Source organism: Carassius carassius, chromosome 4, assembly GCF_963082965.1.
Source record: "Carassius carassius chromosome 4, fCarCar2.1, whole genome shotgun sequence".
NCBI classification, from domain to species: Eukaryota; Metazoa; Chordata; class Actinopteri; order Cypriniformes; family Cyprinidae; genus Carassius; species Carassius carassius.
Genome location: NC_081758.1, coordinates 17,025,405 through 17,048,879, shown reverse-complemented (window position 1 = coordinate 17,048,879; position 23,475 = coordinate 17,025,405). Strand labels below are relative to the sequence as shown.

The window sequence follows — 23,475 nt, the reverse complement described above, 5'->3', positions numbered from 1 at the left end:
CTGCTGTAAAACCACATATAGTTTTTATTGTGAACCATTCGCACTAATAGTAAGCTTTCACACTGCATCAGATGAGCCGCATTAAACCTGCTACTTTGCTTTGTATCACATCCCAATAAATGTCCCATTAAAAAAAAAAAAGATGCAATTATTTTCTTGTTTTTGATTTTTTTGAGCTTTTAAAAATCTCAGTAGCGAGATAATCAGCCCCGTAGCCACAGGGAACATATGTTACTTTGATAAAATTCAAATGTTTCTAGCAAGCCTACACAGATTATTTGTTATATGATCAACTGTGTAATATTTGTCTGTCACAGATGTGCCTTGTTACAAACCACTAGCCCAAATTATTAAATTTCATTGTCTCTCAAACCAGGCTGAAAAATTATTTAATTGAATGTCTTTAATCATATATATGGACCAGAATATTATATATATACGGTATTATTTTAGTAGAATGAAATAGTATTATAGTTTTTATTAATAGTTTAAATTAGTTTTTATTTTTATATTTTCCATTTTCATTTAAATGTTAGTTAAAATTTTTGTAATTTTATTGTTGATTCTATATTTTTATTACTTTAGTTATGACACTGCTCTGCAACATGTTTGCTGAATGAAATTCAATACTTGTATCATTCATTAATCACCAAAAAAAGAGAGAGAGAAAAAAAAACCGCCACAAAGACATGGTTTCTGTCTTCCTCTGAGCCAGGTTGCAAATGTTTGGTCAATTCTCTGACAATTTTTACATGTATGAATGTTATAGTTATACTCGTTATACTCTAGTTATACTCCTGATTTCAAGGTTAGAATTATGGCTAGTGGCAAACATGGCCCAGATGTTTTCTGCTGCATCAGTGGGTGTTTTACTACATCCACACATTACCAGTTTGTGTAAGAGTATTTGTATTTCTGCACGTGTTTATGTAAAGCTCTTTGATATTAAATGGAGTATTTAAACATATTATTCCACTCCATTGCAGTTTGTAAGTTAAATAATAAATTTTGAATGCTCATTTTAATCATTAAAACAATAATGAAAATATTGACATAAAAAAACAACTTACATGATGTTGATTGATATTTTTTACCTCAGCATCATCAAATTAGGTTAAATTGCTTTTTTTTATTTGTGCCAGTATGTAACCACCACAAAATCTCTTACAGTATATCACTGTATCAACAACCACCCAGATCTTCCTAGCATCCGCATAGCAACTCCCTGGCCATAGTTATTTGCTGTATCCTGCTCTCTGCTCTGTTTGCTTGTAGAGCTGTTGCCCTAAAACCATTTTAATAAAAGGTCTGACTTTCCCCTCAGGTGTGCTGGATTCAGTTTCTTTGGACAAATTTATTCCAGAGTCTCCACAAGGCAGTGAACCGGGAGAAATCTCTCCCTGCCGCTCACCCTCCACTCCACGCCACCTCCGCTACAGACAGTCAGGAGGTAAGCGTGCGCATGTCTGTTTGTGTTTGGCTCCTTTGGCAGTAGAGGCCTCTTCTGAGAACAACTGTAGAGTCAAACACAGTGCTGAGTTATGACTTTCCGAGAGAAATATAGATACTTCTGTGAATGAAACACTTTTATTCCAATACTGTTGCTATTGCTATTGCATGTATTGAGTAGCTGTTGAGGCATGCGGTTGTTTTTGTACTGATCTTAGATCAGTTTTATGTGTCTTATATTTTCAGTTTGCATTTTAGAGGCGAAAGCTTCCAAAATGTCTGATGCTTCCTCATCCCATCACCCCTTTTTGGTGATTCAGTGTTTAAAAAAAAAAAAAGGATTATCGTTAAATTTGTTCTCCATATTTATTTATTTTTCTAGTCCAGTCAGCTGAGAACTCACGCTGCTCTGTTTCTCCAGCCTCTGCGTTTGCTATCGCCACAGCAGCAGCTGGACACAGCAGCCCTCCAGGTACACTGCCTCACTGACACAACCCGAGAGAAATGCACAGATTCATATGCCCTTTGCCTCAGAATTCTCAAATTGAAATTCACTATACACATACAGTTGTTGCAGTTTCTGCAGGTCTAGTAGCTTTTTCATTATCAGCACAGTGTTTAACATCATAACAGGAATAGCAGGCTCAAGAGTTACATGTTGAATTAAGGAATAATTTACTTAGATTAAACCATCAAAAAAATAAAAATAACATAACAAAACTGCATAACCTAACATTCTCTCATAAATACCATCAGAATTCTATTAATACTTTTATGGCAGTTTGTGGTCTCAGCATAACAAAATGTGAAAATATTAAGGCGCTTTAATGTGTGTGTATAAAAATAATTCTTAATAATCTTGCAAGGCAATGCACAAAGCCTATAATAAAGAAAATAAGATGTTGTTTGTGTAATCTATATACTCACTGGTTTTACAATCTGAAATGAGAGGCTGGATCTTACAGGTCTGTTTGTATTACCCTTACAGTGTCTATTTTCTTTTGCAGTTTTTAACAATTCTGAGCGGACTTGTGACAAGGAGTTCATTATACGTCGTGCGGCTACCAACAGAGTCCTGAATGTCCTGCGCCATTGGGTCTCCAAACACTCACAGGTCTGTCCGTCAGCATCAGTTCTTCCGTAGCTGCTTGTATTACAATGTGCTTCACAGAACAGTAGATGACACATTGCTTGTCACAACATACCTAAAGCAGCAGTTGTCACACTCATCTGCCTCTCTTTCTTCCTCCCTGCTGCTTGATTGATATTTTATCAGCTTTACATTTTAGTCTAGGCTCTGGGTGTGAACACAGAGGAATACAGAGAAAGCATAACACCTCTTCATCATTTTCATGTTATTTTCACTAGGAAAACCAATTACCTTACATAAACTGAACCAAACCTTAATTACCAACTAATATATCAAAATGTTTTTCTTTAAAGAAAGGCTATTAAAGGTAAAGTGCGAATTTCTGTTCCAGTAGCATCCAACCAAATGGATTTGAAAGAATAATGATTGTTTGAACATTTTCCCGTCCATCATTGGTTGGACTGACAGATAGCCCTGGCCCAAACTCAGCCATTGGTTAATGTTGCTGAGTAATATTTTGAAAAGCCTTAGAGCCAGTGTTACACTTTTCAAGGGGATACAAATGACTTTGAATATGCACATTCTGTTGGAATAGGAGAAAAAAAATGTAACTTGAAAAATTAGATTGTTCATCAGAACAGATTGGGGAAATTTATCCTTACAGCACTTGCTCACCACTGGATGCTCTGCAGGAAATGGGTGCCGTCAGAATGAGAGTCCAAACACACTAAAATCCATACAATTCCAGTCCATCAGTTAACGTCTTGTGAAGTGAAAAGCTGTGTTTTTGTAAGAAACAAAATGTAATTTTAATTTTAAAGCATCCGAATCCGGCCACCTCCGAAATCGGATCTGGCACCTCATTTTGGCGGATCCCCCTCCTCCAGGGGCGGCTTTTCAGTATGGCAGTCAGATATGTGCCGTGAAACATTAACCAAAATTCATATCTCTATTATAATTTGTTATTATTATTTTAAATCAGAGGGTTTTACAAATATTTAACCAATGATAAGTATTTAAAAGAGCTTGTCAGTAAAACTTCATTACACCACTGGTTCATCAAGCTCTCAGTGAAACCTCGTCACTTCCCCTGCCTCCACTCAGATTGTCGCGCACGCGCGCCCACAGCCTGGAGGAGACAGATCTCCGCTTATTCACAAAGCAAGGGTAAACAAATAACTGTTTGAATAGTCCAGCATTTCTTTACTCAAACACTGTCTGTAAAGGCTAATGTCTTTGTGTGTTTGAAGACTAGAGAAATATGTTTTTTGCCATCTAGCCAATATACTTTTGTACGTTTTGAATATCCTGTGCATAAGTGCTTTATCGTTTATATCATGAGACATTGGCCAAGTTTACTAAACGACAAGAAAAACTAAGCGCCCATATAGCAACAATAAACGTTATATAGCCTGTAAAAGTTGATGATAGCATATAATGTTCTGTCTACACATGCCTCAGATGCGGACAAAACACAGATCTCCTCAATCGCTGGCCAAAGACCTTGTTAACTCCATTTGAGCTTGTTTTTCATATAGCCTAATGTTAATTGCATGTGTCTGATACAACACAAACACTGAGGACGCAGTGTTGTTTAATATTTGATTTTTCCCCCCTTTTCTTTCCTTTCCCCTCCTGTATTTTAGTAGAGTGTGCCATGTAACAACCATCAGACATATTGTGTGTATTTGGTTGCTTAAACTCAACAAACTACGAAAAATAACTCTTATATAGGCTAATACTCGCAAGGCGGCTTTGGATGTGACTGCGAGGGCAACCTAATACAGCTTGTGGAGCGCGAGAGTACCAAATGGCTTAAAAAACTTAAAAGGTGTGCAAATTATATATTTTTGTGACAATACAACTAGAGCCCGACGGATATGGATTTTTGGGGGCCGATGCCGATGCCGATATTAACTCGAAAAGAGCCGATTTATAAGCCGATATTTTGATTTTAAAAATAATCTGGATATTAGACCCATTTCCTATAAACTGCACTTACACAACATTCAATAGCAAAATATCTGCCTGTTCTATGTATGTGGGCTGTATAAACCATTTTCCAGAATGGATTATGTTAAAAAAAGCCTTAGATTACAGTCTCAATGACTAAACAATTGCACATCAAAAGTATATATTTTTTAATGATCAAAAAACAGTCTGGTTTTAAACATTTAACACTTTTACTTTCTTCCAGTTGAAGCTGGTTTTAACAGTCTGTGTGTGTACTGTAAATAAATTATAATACTAAAGTTAAAGTATTTGCAGAAGTAGTCCCACACTTTGCTGCTACAGCATTCACCTTTTTCAGCCATCTGTAGGCAGAAAGAGAGACAGAGAAAGAATAAGCATGTGTATTAATAATATCACCATGTATTATTACTCATGTCATCATTAGAATTATAATAATAATAAACTGGGATCTCCTACATAGTTAAAACTGAGAAATATATAAAAAAAATTTATTTGTCAAGCAATAGGTATTACCTACTTATATTTAACAATATTATTTCAACATTTTCCTGTTATGTCTGTAAAGCTGCTTTGAAACAATATGTAAAAAAAAAAAAAAAAAAAAAAGCTCTTGTTCAGCTCACATTTATTTACATGTCCCCTACTGTAGTTACTGTAACTACACTATATTTGCTCTCACAGAACATCGTCTTGCCTACTATTACCGGAAGATTACGGAATCAATTCGAAGTTGAATGGTTAACGTTAGTGTCATGAACACACCGCTGTCAATTTTGAGAAGAACCACCTTCAAACAAGTTAATAGTAAGCATTTAAGGGGCCTGCTAAAAAGGAAGCTATTAGCGTTAGAGTAACGTAACCAACCTGAATTCACCAAATTGTTCTCTGGACCTGAGGATAGCCTCTTCTTCCTTGCTTCTCTCTTAATTCTCATCAGCAGGACTAGCGCTATCGCTCGCTTCTTACAACGGGACAGATACATGTTTGCTTCTGACCGAAAGGTGGAGGAACAGACTATGAAAGAGCTCCCGCTAAACGTTTTTAAAACTCCGCCTATGCCATAGCGCAGCGCAAATCGCGTTGTATCTGAAGGGCAACGCTGAGCCCAGCGGCAAGCGCCGTGCATACCGCGTACCGTGTGAAAGGCCCAATTACGCGGTCATTATGTGGGAAACACACCGCAATAGAATAAGAATAAGTTAAACGCTAACGTTATAGTTTGACCTCCTATTAACGTTCGCGCTCTTCCACTGATAAACATGGTATTAGCTTTGTGGCTAATCTAATATAGCAATGCATTAGCGGCTGTAAGTGATGTTACAGAATATTTAGAAGTGATAATGATAGGACCGTTAGCTAGAACTACCACACAGTTTTTATATACAGGGTATGAACTAAATCTACAATCATTTCACATGACGAACGACAGACTCACCGTCTGGCTTGTTACATCTCCATGGCTTGGCTGATCGCTTTCTTCTGTAGTGGACTTCTGGCGCTGTTGTCAACTCTGGAGCTGCAGAGCTCCCTCTGGTGGGCACACTATGCAACACTCATAACATGACTCTGTTTCTCATGTTTCATCGGCCGTTATAAATGCCGATGCCGATTTAAATGCAATTAGCTTATATCGGCCGATAATATCGGCCGGCCGATATATCGGTCGGGCTCTAAATACAACAATTACCCGATTAGTCAAGTCAAGTGACAGTTCTGTCAGCTGTCCCGATCGAAATGCGAGTGAGTCTTGTATCGCAGCTTGCAGCAGGTCGCTGAAGTGCGGACAAGATCAGATGCGCTGGTGTGAAGCGCGCTCCGAGAGAGTTTATGGTTTCGAATGACTGATTGAATAATGTTTATGTGGATTTATTTTATTATTCAAACCTACAAGCTATGTTTAATAAATGCAGGGATTTACCTCATTATAAACTTGAAAGGTGCAAGAATAATTAAAACCACAAAAATGTAGGACTTGATTAAATATAACTATTACAGAGAGTTACAAGAGATTTGAAAAATAAAATTCCACAACTTTTTCAAAACGTTTTTAGGCCTGGAAATTGTTGTTTTAAAGTTGCATGGCATTACCATGTTATTCATGTACTTACAGACTAAATGCAACTGATGCACGCTCTTAAAATCACTTAAACTGGTCCAGCAATGAGATTGCGCAAATGTTCCGTTACCTCTTCCTCCTGTAATCACATGCTGGATCCGTTACCCCGCTTTGTTCCGGGACCTCGCAATTTACAAATTAACCACTGTCTCTAACCATTAGGTCACGACTTCCCAAAATGATAATATTAATAACGCTTCCTCTTGATGAAGTCAGCTAAATCCACCAAAATATTTGCTTAGAACTGTTTTGGACTGTTTTTGCTAATAAACAATGCTTTATCTGTACAGATTTATGTCCTGATTCAGATAGACAACTTTTTCATTAAAGAAAGCAATATTATGAATGGAGAACATGTATTTAAGCCGGAAACAATGCTTTGAAGTAAAAAAATTCTAAATGATGCATTTGTTTCTTACAAACATGCAGCTTTTCATTTCACAAGATTTACTGGAGTTGTGTGGATTGCTAGTGGATTATTGTGATGTTTTTATCAGCTGTTTGGACTCATATTCTGATGGCACCCATTCACTGCAGGGGATCCACTGGTGAGTGATGTAATTCTAAGGTTGTTCCAACGAAGAAACAAACTCTATATCTACACCAAAATCTACATCTTGGATGGAATGAGAGTTCATTTTTTTATTTTACATTTTGGGTAACTGGTAGTTGTGGGTAACTGTTAAATTAATTGTGGTATGTGCTCAAATCTAGCATGCGCTGTGCTTTATGGTCTTAATGCATCTTATGGCCTCACTGCATCTCACTGTACACTTGTATCTTTATTGATTCAGGTGTTTTCTGCAGTACTTGGCATGCTTTCAGCTGAAAAGCCATATATTCATCATATTGATCTGTGTTATATTATGCCCATTAGTCCCTGCAAACTTTTTCAGGAGTCAAAACATAGGATATTATAACATTAATATTGACAATTGTTAAAAGCAAAACTCAAGTAGACACACAGAGTCACAGGACCTCACACATACCCAACATAATTACGTGCTGTAGTGGAAAGAGTCTCTCATAATGGGCTTTTAAAATAAACAGCTATTTTTCAATTTACTTCGCTTTGTTTGAGTGAAGGCAAAGTGTGGGCTAATTGCATTGATCTGTTTTAACCCTTTGCCAGTTTAGGCTAAGAACGGCCTGGCAAACTCGCGCAGAGAGAGCTTGTTAGAAGTGACCTTTATGGTTGTGCAGTTGAAAAATGCGGATAAGAGAGACACGAGAAAATTAATGTTTACAAATTCTGGTTCTCCAGGAAGAGATGTGAAAAAATCAGCTGTTGTAGGGAGTAGCTCAAATGCACTTCAAAGTATTATCATAATACATTATTTTAGCATTATTTATAAATTGTTATAGCATTTGGTAATATGTTGAATTAGCTTTTATTTAACTTTTTTTTGTAATTTTGCTGTTGTAATTTGTTCTTCTTCACCTTCTTATTATTATTTAATTATTTACTTATGCATTTAGTAAAATTCTATTATATTTCAGTTATTGGCCAAGTCAACATTTTTCATTTTCGTTTAAGGTTTTACATCTACAGTAATATTAATTCTAAAATATAGAATATTTCAAAATTTGTATAACGTAATATTTTATTTTATTCCATCTTTATTTCTATTAAAAATTGATTATTTTAATAACAACACTGACGTTGTACTATTTATAATAAATCATGGCATTACCATGGTATTATTTGGCTCTTTTTTGTTACTTTAGGGACAAAACTGGTACGAGCAAATATGTTCTGTTCACAGTAAAATGGTACCGGCAGCAGTATTATGATTTAGTGTGAATCACTATTTTATCCAGAAGCGTTTATTGTAGGCTGCTGAATCTCTTTGAAAACCCCCCACAAGTGAATAAGAGGACTGAGGATTCAACTGCACCGTTAATTAGCACAGAGACCCTGCACTGCCGTCTCACCTCTCTCATCCTCTATCAGATGTTTACATCCTCTTTCTCCTTCTACCATCTTCATAGCAAAAACAAACCGACCAGTTATGCAGATTCTGCTGCTTCTGCCTGGTGCTACTACTTTTTAATTCAGATTAATATTTAGTCAAAAGGCCCATACTGCAGGTTATACCAGCTTATCAGGTTTTTGGAACATAGCAACATGTTCCACCAACCATACCACTAAGTGTAGAAACCTTACAGAATCATCAGAAATAATTAAATTGATCAGGTTCTGCTTCCTTGTTTTAAAGTTTCTGTTTGCAGGCAAATATATCTTAGGAAAGTAAAAAAAAAATCTTCAAAATGGTAATTTTAATATTCTATCCAGACATATACTGTATAATGGGGACATACAAATGTACTGCATAACAGGAATAAGCAAGTGAGGTGTCCATTATGCTAACTATAGTCTAGCATATCAAACATAAGAGTACTTATACTCTGAGAACAACACAGCACAAGCGCTCAAGTGCTTTATGCATTTGCATTTGAAAGACTGCACAGAATATTATGCACTAATTTAATGATTTGTTTAAATCATGTCACTTATGCTATTTTGGACAAATGTTCCTTAGCAGAGGAATATTTACATTTTTCATGTCAGGTTCAAAAACTAAAAGTATGAAAGTACTCTAAACACAGATGGTATGAACAATGATAGATCAAATTAGATGAAAGCTTTGGTCCCGATGGCCAAATTATTTCAACAGTAACCTTAAAGTGAAGAAGAGAAAACTATAAAGAACACTGACTGTTTAATAGATGTGGGGCTTTATCTAGCTAGAACTGAAGAATGCTTTAACTGTGACACAAGAGATTAGCCACCCACCTGCAGTGCTTGCAGGCACAGAGAGACAGAGGAAAGGCTGGGTTAGCTGTTGATTAGTGCACTAGGAAACCGTAAAGCGGAGGTAGTGCAGCTTCTGATGAGCACTAATGGAGAGTGTACAATCTAAAACACCAACACTTTCACACAGCATAAAATAATTTTATTAATCTGTATTAATAATCTCTCTCTCTCTCTCTCTCTCTCTCTCTCTCTCTCCAGTTTAATTCAAAATATGTTCTCTGAAACAAGACTTAAATATCACATGCTTGCAAAAGAGACTACACACAGATACTGATTAATAATACTTTGCAGTCTACACACAAAATCTGCATTGGATTAATCTGCATTAGTTAAAAAAAGACCTTGATATGTCAAAGAAATGAGTTTAGATTCACCCAGTTGTTGATTTCGGTCATCTGGGGATGTGAACCCATCAGTCTTTTTGCTTTACTTAAATTATGCATGGGTCTCCATGTTTGTGGGACATGATTATATGTGTGTGGTGGGTTTCAGGACTTTGAAATGAATGGAGAGCTGAAGATGGGTGTGATCTGCCTGCTAGAGGAGGTGTTGAGAGACCCTGATGTTCTTCCCCAGGAGAGGAAAGCAACAGCAAATATACTAAGGCAGGTTATACAAGCACGACCTCTCACACATGAAATTAAAGCACTTTCTGAAAGTTACTATGGACAGGACCATCTCTGAATATAAATGTACATCTTTTTTGAGATAGGGAAACATGAAAGCTGATTTAAAAAAAAAAAAAGTTGGGTTTTTCTCTCCAGTGCCCTTTCTCAAGATGACCAGGATGATGCACAACTGAAGATTGAAGACATTCTTCAGATGGTGAGCATATGTTAATAGTCTTTGTATCTGCTTATGAACCACAAGAAATAGCTTAAGTGTCATTTTCTTTCCTGTGTTAACACACTATATGGACAAAAGTATTGGGACATACCTTATCACTGAATTCTGGTGTTTCAGTCAGACCCACCACCACAGGTGTATAAAACTAAAGCACCTAGCCATGCAGTCTGCATTCACGAGCATGGTACTGTGATAGGGTGTCACCACTGCAGTAAGTCAGTTTGTAAAATGTATTTCCTGCTAGATATTCCATGGTCAACTGTAAGTGGCATGATTGACAAGTGGGAGCATTTAAGAACAGCAGCAACTCGAAGCAGAGTCATGAAGCGGAAGACTATGTAAAGTCAGAGTGGGATCATTCTGTCAGAAAGTGGGTGCATGGTGCGTAAAAGTCACCAATGCTTTGCTGATTCCATAGCTGAAGAGTTCTAAACTTCCACTGGTATTAATATCAGCACAAAAACTGTGAGGTAAGAGTGTCAAGGAATAGGTTTCCATGGCTGAGCAGCTGCATGCAAGTCTCACATCACCAAATACAATGCCAAGCGTCAGATGGAGTGGTGTAAAGCATGCAGCCATTGGACTCTCACGCTTCTCTGTTTTGCAGTCTGATAGCTGATGCTTCAGCATACAAAGACATTCTGGACAATGCAATGTGTCCAACTTCATCGGAACAGTTTGGGGAATGTCCTTTTCTATTTCAGCATGCTTGTGCCAGGTCGTCTCATCCAACATATGTACCTGACCTCACAAATGTTCTACTGGAATGATGGGTAAACATTGCCACAGAAACCCTGCAAAATTTTGTGGAAAGCATTCCCAAATGAGTGGAGGCTGTGCGGGGGGGGGGGGGGGACCAACGCCATATTATTGTCTATGTGCAAATATATCTTAAAAATCATATTTCTGTTCCACATCATTGTTGAGCAGCCACCTAAGGTTGAGATCTCAGAGGGGAGGCAGATTTTGGCATGCCTCATGAGGCAGCTTCAGAGGCAGCATCATGCTCAGGGACTGAATTACATGTTCAAACTGCAAATCTCTGCACAGCAGGACTCTAATTACAACTTCAAACAGTGAGATGGAGCGCCTGTTGATGTCCACCATATGCAAAGCCAAGGCACACAAAGACACACTCTAAACAGCATTTCAGGAGTATTTCCTTCCTGAATCATCCATGTATTAATGTAAATAATTATGCTTTTACATTTCAAAGCCCTGCTAGTGATATTTGTTGAGTTTCAGCTTTGGATGCATGGTTTTGGAGGGCTTCCGCTTGTTGGGAAAAAACGGCATTGGACTGTATGCAGATTTCCTGTATAATGCACAGTTACGCTTATTCCTCTGCTTATGCTGTAAATTTTATGAACATTGTATGAAGTACTCTGTTTTAAGATGACAGTAGTGAGTTACATCAGTTGATTTTAATGGTTCTTATGCACCACTGTTTATAGATATGCAGATAAATGTATTCACACACTTGCAATATGTGTCATTTCTAGCTGTCGAATCAGCATGATATTTTGCACTTTGCCATTAAAGAATGTTACATTGTCACAAGTACAGTTGTTCACAGAATAAAACACTTACCGGTATATTGTTAAAGAGATAAGGGATCTATTTTTGTCTTTTTGGCAGCATGATTGTCCTGGTCACTATTCACTTTCATTGTATGTAAAAAAGCAGTATGAACACTCATTCTTTTGTGTTCCACTAAAGAAAGAAAGACTCGATGGAGAGTAAATAATGACACAAATTACCTTTTGGAATAATTATTCCTTTTTAATTACTAAACATGAAGACTTGCTTTTTTGGTGGGGCAGCGGGGTGACATGAAAACATAATTTACAAATACTTTTAGATATGCAGTATTTATAATACCAGCAAGAGTTGTTATACATTTACATTTCCATCTAGTCACAGAACTGTTTGTGTCTGTTCCTCTCACCCAGGCTGAATGCCCAAAGTCTGAGTGTTTCGAATATCTGTCAGCGATGGAGCTAGCTGAACAAATCACTCTTCTCGATCACATCGTCTTCAGGAGCATTCCCTATGAGTGAGTAGAGAATCAACACAGCAGAGAGATGCCGACCTCAAGCCACAAAGACACCAGAGAATAATGCATGAACAAATCTGTGTCAGGCTTATTGAACATATTTATTATGGGCTTCAAAAAAGCTCCTGTGTTCATTAGAGAAGAAGCTTCAGCAGACACACATCTCTCACAATACACCGCGTTTTTGCTGTAGGGAGTTCCTTGGCCAAGGATGGATGAAGACAGACAAGACGGAGAGAACTCCATACATCATGAAGACAAGTCAGCACTTCAATGATGTGAGTATACATAAAAATATACCCTCTTAAGATACTGAAGTAAACAAGCGTAAGCGTCCCTCTGTTCATAAAAATTTCTCTCTCTTTCGCTGTGTAGATGAGTAATCTCGTGGCCTCTCAGATCATGAGCCACACAGATGTGGGCTCTAGAGCCAGCTCTATTGAAAAATGGATAGCAGTGGCTGATATTTGCCGCTGTCTCAACAACTATAATGGTGTCTTGGAGATCACATCTGCCCTGAACCGGAGCGCCATCTACAGGCTAAAGAAGACATGGGCTAAAGTGTGCAAACAGGTGTGAGAAGCTGTGTGAATACTGTGCTATATATAATAATGTCTCATATAGTAGATTAGATCAGTATGGCAAGGCATAATTTATTCACTGTTGTTGTGTCTCATCAAACAGACTAAAGCACTAATGGACAAACTTCAAAAGACTGTGTCATCTGAGGGAAGGTTTAAAAACCTGAGGGAAACTCTAAAAAAGTGAGCTATTGCTACATTTTGAAACACCTACATTATGATTACATAACTTATGCCTTGCATTTGACCTCATTCCTGCCTTTCTGCAGCTGTAATCCACCTTGTGTTCCATATCTGGGTATGTACTTGACGGACCTCGCATTTATCGAAGAGGGAACCCCAAACTTCACTGAAGAAGGACTGGTTAACTTCTCTAAGATGAGAATGGTAGGATATGACATCAAATCCTGTATAATTTACTTAGGGATTAAAAGACTAATTACTTTGTGTGCAGATTTAGTATCTATGATATTTTTTAGCTAGACTAATAAATCATGACACTTTGTCTGCAGATATCTCATATCATAAGGGAGATCCGACAGTTCCAGCAAACTCCCTACAGAATTGAGCACCAACCAAAGGTTAGACAAATAATTCATATTCAGATCTGACATCTCCATCTATTCTTGCTGCCTCAATAATATTACTATATTTCATTTGATTGATCTCAGATATGCATGCAGACAGTGTGCTGTCTGTACTGTTCATGATATTTGACTATGCAAAAGTGTAAAGAGACATTCATATTTTGGCTTTTATTTTTATTGTTATTATTATTATTATTTTTTTTGTACTAATGTGTAGTTTTTGTAGATGCAATTTATTGCAATCAGTGCTTTTTAAATTGTGTATATATTATGCTATTATAGTTGATTATAGATTATACATTGTAATTGTGATTTTTTTTTTCTACTATATTTTAAGATCAAATAAATGCAGCCTTGGTCAAAATAAGAGACACAAAATAAAAAAATTATTTCAGTGCTAATATACAGTATTATACAGAGTTAACCATAATTCCAAGTGACACTCACTATGTGTATTATATGTGTGCTTTTTACATCTTGCCAGGTGGTTGGAAAGCTGCTCAACTCCTTAATTTTTTTTTTCTGCTTTGTGTGTATGAGTTTATAATAAATATCATGAAAAATATGAGCATAATGGACTTCAGATGAATCATGAGACCCTGCACTTTCTAGAGTTTTTGTAACTGTTTTAAACATTTATTATGTAATCTAATTCTACTCTATAATTTGTAATCATGTGATCTTCTGTTTTCGTATCCAGGTCACACAGTATCTTCTGGATAAGACCTTGATTATGGATGAAGACACACTGTATGACTTGTCTCTCAAGATTGAACCAAGGCTTCCTGCATGAACTACAACCTCAGTTCCTGGCAACTTCCATCTAGATGTGCTTCCCACTCTTGGGATCTTTTGAAGGCATGAAGCATGCCTAGTGTTTGAGGAAGAGGGACGTGAAGGAGGGAGGGAAAATGTCCATTTGAAAGTGTGGAAGGCAGAGGGTCCAGGTTTGGAGGAGAGTATTAAAGAGTGCTCACCACCACAATGTCCCCTGAAGGTTGACTTTTATCATGGAAAAGAATGTCAGATGAAAACTGACCACTGTCAGAGGTCAGGGTTCATGAGTGAGTTTAAGGGTCTAGCAGATGGATTCAGTCTAAATTGTGAAGAGAATGGGTGAAGATATGTAGCATGTACAGAAGTAGAGCTATTAGCCAGATCTTATGTAGTGTATTGTGGCCCTCATGGGCCTGTGGCCCCTGGCACATCCCCTCATTGGTAATGGTAGTGACTTTGTGCATGAACTAGACTGTGGGTTTGCTGTGTGCTTTGCCTCAACTTTACACTCCATGTGCCGTCCCATCTGCCAACAGCTGGCTGCACTCAACCAAAATGCCACATAAAATTTTTATAAGATACATCAGACTTCTAAATAATGAGAATGTAGTAGCTTTCTAACATACTAACCAGCTCTAGATTATATTGATATTTCAAAAATGTCTCTAAGCAACTGATTTTTAAAGAGCTCACATAGCTTCATTGTGCCTTCTCATATTCACAGAGACTTGTAAATGAAGCCAATGTCTCTGCGATGCTTGAAAGTTATGATATTAGCAGATTATTGGCCTGTGTAGCAAAGTGATGACAAAACGGAGATATTCATACTATTTAAACCTGTAAACACAAATATAAATTAGCATTTTCTGCAAAAATTCAGTGTAAAGGCCCATTCATACCAAGGACGATAATGATAAAGATATAGTTTTAAGAATCATTCTAAATTTAATGGAAGAGCAGAGTCCACACTGCAACTATTGTGATAAGAAGGAGCGATATTGTTGAAATCACTTTCTGAATGTTTTCCAGCTTTTTGAATGATAAAAACATCCTGCATTAAAGAGCTGAGCATTTTAAGAGGCAGACAACAGAACTGCAGTGCATGGTTGAAATAAACAACATTACCGTTCTTTGGTGTGGATGCTAATATAGTTATCTCTATTATTATTGTTTTTGCTGTGAATGGGCTTTAATGTTAAAAATATCTTAAATGCCTCAGTGTGCAGATATAACCCACTTAAATTAGGTTGCATCATCCATTACAAAGTACAATCTGACATATGCTTGTGCATTGCAAACTTTTTCTAATCTGATTTTACAATAAATTAGGGCTTTGCTGCCCCCTATTGGAGGAAAAGCTCATTATTGTTAAACGATTCTTAAAGGGGTCCTGTTATGCTTTTTCACTTTTTAATTTTAGTTGAGATGTAGTTTGTATGTTTGGCCATAAAAAAAAGTTCTACAAAGTTACAAATCTCAAAGTCCAATCCAAACGGAGATATTGTGATTTCACAAAGCGGCCCATTAGAATATCGAATATGGAAATTTCGAATGGCTGTGGGGGTGGGGAGGGGTGAGGTCCTGGTTAAAACGCTTGGTTGAGTGCAGCAGACAAGACGACGACGACGAAGTGCTGCTGCAGAGTTAGAGCATCAGAGAAAATAAAGAAGAAGAAGAGCTGCTGTTGCATCAAGTTTTCGGCATGTCTAAAGTTTGTCGCACACCAGACGAGAAACGCAGCACCACGTCTAGATCAATTCTTACAAGTACAACACGATGTAGCTGGGCGCCGTGGAGAGTTGCTGAACGGCGCAGCCGGTGTGTGTACACTCATAGAAAATAATGTGTTTGAATATTAAAGACGTAGCTTGATGCAACTCTGCGCAGCACTTCTCATTTGGTGTGCAACCGTCTTAAGAATTGCTTTTTTTTTCACCCCCGTGCCCAAATGTCTTTCTTTGGGTTTCCGAAAGCAGATGATGTCGGGAAACAGTGGTTGCAATTTATTTTTAACTCTGTTCCTGAGCATTATTACCCCAATTTACTATTATGTGCTGCGCATTTTACTGAGAACAACTTCCACAGCATGAGGAAGTACAGTGCTGGTTTCGCCAAAAAACTTTTGTTGAAAGACGAACCAAGGAGTGTGGAAGTACTGGAACACCGTCTAAGCTGTTCACCAATCACAACACATTTCGTTTTATGGAAGGCAGGCCTCAAACCCGGAACTAATCAAGCCGTTTGTGCCAGGCTGGGGAGAAAGATACATTAATAATGTAAATTATGTGAAAAATAATGCATTTTTCGAGCCACCAAGCATGAGAGCATGTTTTAGTACACACCCAAAACAAAATCAAGACTTTGTAAAAGAGCATAATAAGACCCCTTTAACCAAATGACTGAAATAGAATTTTGACCCGCAAGTTCTTCAATAATCAATGTTTTCCTGCTTTTTAATATCATGACCCCACTGGCCAGCTATCCAGAAAATAGGGTCTCTCCATTATTTGCATGAAAAATACAGTGATCGCATGTTGGAAAATGCATTGCAAGACATGTTTTGTGCTCATGTGTCATTCAGCTGCTGTGTAGCCTCTTTAAACTCTCTAGAAACCTCAAGTAAAACAGATACATACATATATTTAACTTTTCATCTAACTGCACTTCTCTAAATACTTTGATCATAATAGCTGGATATTTCATATGCATAGATTGGCAAAGAACTGTCAAATTGGCCATATATATATATGTGTGTGTGTGTACGTGTGTGTGGTTGTGTATATATATATATATATATATATATATATATATATATATATATTATATATATATATATATATATATATATATATATATATATATATACACACACATCTACCACTGTGCTGTATGAAGACAATGTTGTTTTTGTCTGATATCTCCTTTCTTCAGAGTGGGATGGATTCCTATTATTTATTTCTATTACGCATGAGAGCGTAAAGGTGTGAATGTGATCTCAGAGGTGAGTGGGTTGGAAAGGTGTGAGTTACACTTTCACCAATGTAGCGTTGTTATCTTTAAAATAAGTGTGACTCGGTAGTATTTATTTCCTGGCATATTTATTTGACCTTTTTTTGTATATACCGTGTTATTATGGGTTTATGACATAATGTGATTTTTGTCCCCATCCATCGCCATTCGAGATTTCAGAAAGCACTCCTGTAATTGTTACCTTTTGCCAAATGTGTTAAGAAAATGTAGCATATCTGATTCATTTACAATCCTTTGTCCCTTTTCTCTTTTATTCATGGGTTTAGTGTGTTGTGCACACAGAATTGTTGCTTTGGTATGTTGCATGTCTTTGCATGTTCAGGTTGGATTCCTTCTGTGAAAATCTGCTTTCTGTACATTTCCACATCAAACTGTTTTTCTTAATTTTTTCCTTCCTCTTTATTTTATCACTGATTCTCTTGGAGAATTTACAGTATGGCTTCTGTGCTTAAATGCCATGGTTTCATTTCAAATAAAACAAATCAAACAAAAAATGGAATCTACAATAAATTATTAATCAAATGATATATCAAATCATATAGATAGATCGATCTTTTGTCCAGTTTTGGTGAGCCCTTGTGAATTGTATCCTCAGTTTCCTGCTCTTAGCTAATAGGAGAGGCACCTGGTGTGGTCGCCTGTGTATCTGCTTCAAGGTTTAACATGTTGAGTGTTTAAAGATGCTCTTCTGCATACCTTTGTTGTAATGAATGGTAATGTGAGTCACTGTTGCATTTCTATCAGCTTGAACCAGTCTGGCCTTTCTCCTCTGACCTTTGGCATCAACCAAAAATTTCATCCACAGATCTGCCACTCACTATTTGATACTGATCTTTTCTCTTTTTTGGACCATTCTCCGTAAACCCTAGGGATGGTTGCGTATGAAAATCCCAGCAGATCAACAGTATATGAAATACTCAAACCATCTGGTCTACAACCAACAACCATGCCACGGTCACTTAAATCTCTTTTATTCCTCATTCTGATGCTCAATTTGAACTTCACCAGATCCTCTTGACCATGTCTACATACCCAAATGAGTTGCTTGAACAGGTTTACCTAATAAGTGGCCAGTGAGTGTGTCCTTATAGAGTAGCACTCTTGTCCTTTGTTGTCATACAGATTCCAAGAAAGGGTTAAAAGGGTAAAAGGTAAATGTATATGTATTGTATTGCCAGCTGTGTTCCATATCACTGGCACATAATTGGAGGTTTCCACTGGTTAAAGAGAGCTCAATAACAGAGACGTGGTGTCATGCTGACAGAGGAAACAGGCTTGGAGAGATGAGCTCTTATTTTAAACACAGGCCTATGATCTCACTCTACAGGGAACAGACTGCTGTACTGAGGCCTGAGACCTGCTCAGTCCTACAGTACTATACAATAAAGCATTTGCTTTAACAATTGTTTGTATTTGTACCTTTATTTGTTGAACCATGGAAGCTATTTGTCCGGCTGAACTTTCTGAAATTAAGATGTGTGAAACACAAGCTCATTTCTTTATCCAAAATAGCTGTTAATAATTAAATAATTAAAACCGTGTAAAATAATGCTCGTTTTCTATTTGCAGTGCACCCCCCCCCCCCCCATGTTAATATATTACACAAGATTACATTCTCAGGATCCACTAGAAGTGTTACCATCGTGGAGCCACACTGTCTCGTTGTAAACCATCCAAATGGTCACAGGTGATCATTTAAGTAACATGTGGGCACCACTGTGCAAGTGCAAGACCATTTGCTGTAGATCCACTGTGCACTGTTTCTGATGTCTATTTCAGTATTTCAAACAACATTGATTTGATGTTCAAGATTCAAGATTCAAGATGTGTGTTTATATTCCACTGTGATAGAGACCTGAGCGGTCAAAAGGACGATCACATCGAGATGTAAACAGAGGAGCTACTTTGGTGTCCAATCAGTGTCAATTCAGAGCAAATGTGTGAAGTAAATATGTTTAACAGCATAAAAACAAAGGATAATAATAAAAAAAACAGTCTAAAAATAAAACCGCAAGGTAGGCTACTGTACTAAAAGCAATACTAACTTCCGTCTACAACACTTAACCAGTGTTAAAATAACCCTGTTCACTTGCTATGAGTGACAGCTACGGTGGCCAAGATAGCTCAATGCGCTGCAATTTAAGAAAACACATGCAAATTGAAAAAACACCAGCAAATAAAAAAAAACATCTTCATCAATTTGACAACACAAGTGTTGCAAATCATCACAAGACATGCATATAACGAAACATGCTGCAAAATCATCAAAACACATGCATATAACGAAACGAGCTGCAAAATCTCACAACTCATGCATATAACGAAATGCACTGCAAAATCATCACAACACATGCATTTAACGAAATGCGCTGCAAATCATCACAACACATGCATAATAACAAAACGCGCTAGAAATCCTTCACAACACATGCAAATTAAGAAACGCTGCAAATCCTTCTACAAATAGCACTGACCACAATGGAAATGTTTCAAGGAGACCCCAAAAAATGTCGGACCCGGCTGGGATTTGCTTATCGTGCAGTGGCTACTGGTCAGTGGAGTTGTTGGTGAAGGTGAGTGTTTTTTTTTTTTTTAACACCTTGATTGCATGATTCCTTAATCTTTTGGATATTATTAGCCTAAATAAGCTGAATAAATACATGATTCAATGTAAAACATTACTTAAGATGGCTAACTTTAATATCCTCAGCTAAATATAATTTCAAGGTTAATGAAAATAAATTTGCAATGCTTCATGTTTCTTAATGTGCACGTGCTGTGAGGATTTGCAGCGCGTTTCGTTATATGCATGTGTTGTGATGATTTGCAGCGTTTCTTAATATGCATGTGCTGTGATGATTTGCAGCGTTTCGTTATATGCATGTGTTGTGATGATTTGCAGCGCGTTTCGTTATATGAACCATAGACTGTAAAAAAAGATGGACGACTCGCCTTCGCTCTCTTCCATTGGTCAAAACTGAAGCCGCCAGTGTCCCGATATGGCGCTGACATCTTGGACATGCGCCTGCGCAGATAGCGATCTAGGGACCAGTTCTGCGCAGTAGCTATGCGCAGTAGCAAGCAGGAAGTAAAGCCTTAAAGCCGCGAAATCAACGGCCCCGCCCCTGTGCCCCACCCTCACTCTCCCTCGCAGAATGCACATACCGTAATCTGCACTGTTTTGGAAGTGGAGTCCTGCTCCTCTGAACTCTGTCTGCTCCGTTCCACTCCAATCTCATTAAAATAAGGTAAATACAATCTCCTCAGTCCTCCGAAGATCATGAAAAAAGCCTGTTGACGCTTCAGTGCCTCCTCCAGAGAGCTGTCAATCACAGCTGTCAATCACGACGTCACACCACCGTTTTTAGAGCATTAAATAACTATCTAAAAAACAACTTATTTTAAAAATGAACACTTGGATTTGCATTAGCGTGATACAAACTACAGTAAATGACAAAAAACAGCTTCGGAAAAAAGATATTTGAAGGGTAATTTAATTGTTTAGTTGGTCTCGCGTCCCATTGAATAACATGGGGAGGCGGGGTTTATGACCTATACTAGGACCACTCACCAGGGGGCGATCGAGGCGTTTTGGCTTCACTTTTCAGGGCTTGTGCGGCACGCTTGATATGAACGAACACCACCCTGTTCTGCCTGAAATACAATTCATACTGTTCACCAAAAACACGTATGAAGCTGAGCTCTAGCATAAACTTCACATTTGTACTGGCTCACTAAAGAAGTCTTGCTGATTTAGCTACTTTTAGGGACACTAGCCAAGTATCCACCACACAACACGACACATGCTTGTCTTTTCATTGGGGCCATTGCATATTGTAATTCTCTAACAAGCTTCACAGCACTTGTCTTATAATGGCCTACCCAAGGAGTACTCTTTGATAAGCCATAAGGATTGTAAGACTGATGAGTACTGAATACTGCCTTGCTGTTATCCGTTATAGCACATCCTTTACTAGACACCCATAAGCTGGCTCATATTACTCACCTAAATGTCTGAAAATATTTTCTTTTTGGTAGCACAGAGACCAAATAAAATGATCAACAAAAGAGACAGGAGAGGTTTGTAAAGTTATCAGGAGATATTTTCCTACATTAAACCAGTCCAGACTTCCCTTTACTCCTTTTTCTTTTCTTAACTGAAACTTCCAGGACCACTTTTTGTTTGACAAGCCTGTATCACCCTTGCTGAATTGTGCAGAAATGGCACGGGATAATGGCGCATCTGGTTTGGTGCATGAGGCTTGCATTACCGGAGGGCACAATAAGAGAGCATGTACTTGTATGTGTTACATAATCTATGACCCTGATAGAGGTCCCTACAACAATTACTATACATGGAATCAAAAGATTGAATAAAAACACCTTTAGCAACATTAGCACATATTTTGACCACAGTCTGTCCTCATGTCCAGGTACAACAATGAAAAAGCATTTTTAATCTGGATCATTGAGGAGGATTACACCCGTGTGATATCCATGGAAAAGGCTGGGAACATGAAGAGGGTGTTTGAAAGGTTCTGTAGAGGACTGAAAGAGGTATCATTGTCAAAGCATTTGGCACAAAATTGCATATTATCTGTAAATTAATCTGAAGCAAGGTCGCTTTAACATGTTTCTTTCTCACAGATGGAGAAGCTGATTTAGGAGAGGGGCTGGGAGTTTATGTGGAATGAATGCTAGGGCTACATACTGACCTGGCACCGGCCTGAGAGCTGGAGTCCACGTCCATCTGCCCCTCCTAAGCAAAGTGTTACAGTTTTACATAATTCAGTTTAATCTGAAACTGACTTTGGCATTTTCCAGTGCCAAGGTCATGGGTTACTTCCCATCAAAAATGATCAAATGAAATATAAATGGCTGAGAATTTATGTTAAAAAATCTACAATTACAATATGAAAGACTTCTTCTACTAAGAATGTCCTCTACTTCATATATCCTTCTGAACGGGACTCGCGCTTCAATAAAATGATGGATAATCTCAGGCTACAAAAACGTGGGACAGGAGGTTTGAATACTTTCAAAGCTTGATCGTCTAGGCAAATCTGAGGTAAACAGCTCTCCTTTGATAAGTGTCTTAACTCTTGCAAGTGATTTCAATTGAAGAGAAAGAACAAATTCTATGAATAGAAAGTAGACATATTATAAGCAATTACGTAGGATGTTTTATATGCTTTAATACAGTTTTTCAATTTGTTTGTAAAAAGTATAGATTGAAGAAATCTGTAGCCTTTCAGGTTGAACTCGTTCAGTGTGTGATTGATGGTGTCAACTACCTGACTGTGAAAAGAAACTTGAGACCGGCCAGGACATTACTATCCCTCCTCCATTAGACCAGTTCAGGAAATAATGGCATGCTTGTGAGAGGAACTAAGAGTTAGGCAGCTGAGAGATCTGTAACCTGTTACCCATGACATCTGCAGGTCTTGAATGAATGAATGAGGCATTTATATAGTGCTTTGTGTATTGCTGTATGCCCAATGCGCTTTACAATCATATAAGGGGATCTCTCCTCAACCACCATCAGTGTGCAGCATCCACCTGGTGCCAGTGCCACAGTGCCACGGTGCCAGTGCGCTCACCACACACAAGCTATAGGTGGAGCTATTGCTGTAGGCCTTACTAAATAGAACTCAACTGAATAAATTATTAATATATGTCTTGTGGAATCTTTTGAATTAAGCCTGGAGTACACTATATGATTTTTACTCAGTTTGCCAATTTGCATTTTGGAGGGGCTGACACTAGTCAGATCTAGTCTGAAGATATTGGGCAGTTGTAGTTTAGTTTAGTTTGGTTTAGTGTATGTCATTTAAGCTATTTAACAGGGACCATGTGACAATTTTTAGAGAAACATTCAAACTGCTTTAGCATCAGCCTTTATAGAGAAAGTGTTATGCGCTTTTAAGAGTCAGTAAAGTAATCCAGTTGCAGTCTGTCAGAAGAGGCAAGGGAGGCTGAGCCTGCTCAAAAATATTTAAAATGAACTATAATTGATAAAGTTAACTTTTGTGTCAATCTATTTAACTACTAATGTAAGGACCTCACATGCATATTATGTAAAATATGTTGCTACATTTGAATATCTACACATGAGCCTATTCAATGATATATGCATTATGAATACAAACAT

The 23,475-nt window shown here is 37.7% G+C and overlaps 1 protein-coding gene and 1 pseudogene across 3 annotated transcripts in view; both read left to right on the top strand.

The window, feature by feature from the left end:
- The window catches only part of LOC132138466 (ras-specific guanine nucleotide-releasing factor 2-like), a 54,887-nt gene extending 39,972 nt beyond the window's left edge, over nt 1-14,915 (top strand). For 2 of the 3 annotated variants that reach the window (XM_059547678.1, XM_059547676.1), the window contains 12 exons: nt 1,325-1,450; nt 1,832-1,921; nt 2,457-2,563; nt 9,940-10,052; nt 10,212-10,272; nt 12,246-12,349; nt 12,543-12,627; nt 12,725-12,922; nt 13,034-13,113; nt 13,200-13,317; nt 13,443-13,511; nt 14,218-14,915. In XM_059547678.1, the coding sequence (XP_059403661.1) occupies nt 1,325-1,450; nt 1,832-1,921; nt 2,457-2,563; nt 9,940-10,052; nt 10,212-10,272; nt 12,246-12,349; nt 12,543-12,627; nt 12,725-12,922; nt 13,034-13,113; nt 13,200-13,317; nt 13,443-13,511; nt 14,218-14,310 (1,244 nt within the window). In that variant the 3' untranslated portion in view covers nt 14,311-14,915. The remainder of the gene's footprint in view (nt 1-1,324; nt 1,451-1,831; nt 1,922-2,456; nt 2,564-9,939; nt 10,053-10,211; nt 10,273-12,245; nt 12,350-12,542; nt 12,628-12,724; nt 12,923-13,033; nt 13,114-13,199; nt 13,318-13,442; nt 13,512-14,217) is intronic. The other variant, XM_059547677.1, reaches the window with a different exon arrangement.
- A 1,465-nt stretch (nt 14,916-16,380) lies between these two features.
- On the top strand, nt 16,381-22,692 carry LOC132134675 (creatine kinase S-type, mitochondrial-like; annotated as a pseudogene).
- The last annotated feature ends 783 nt before the right edge of the window (nt 22,693-23,475 follow it).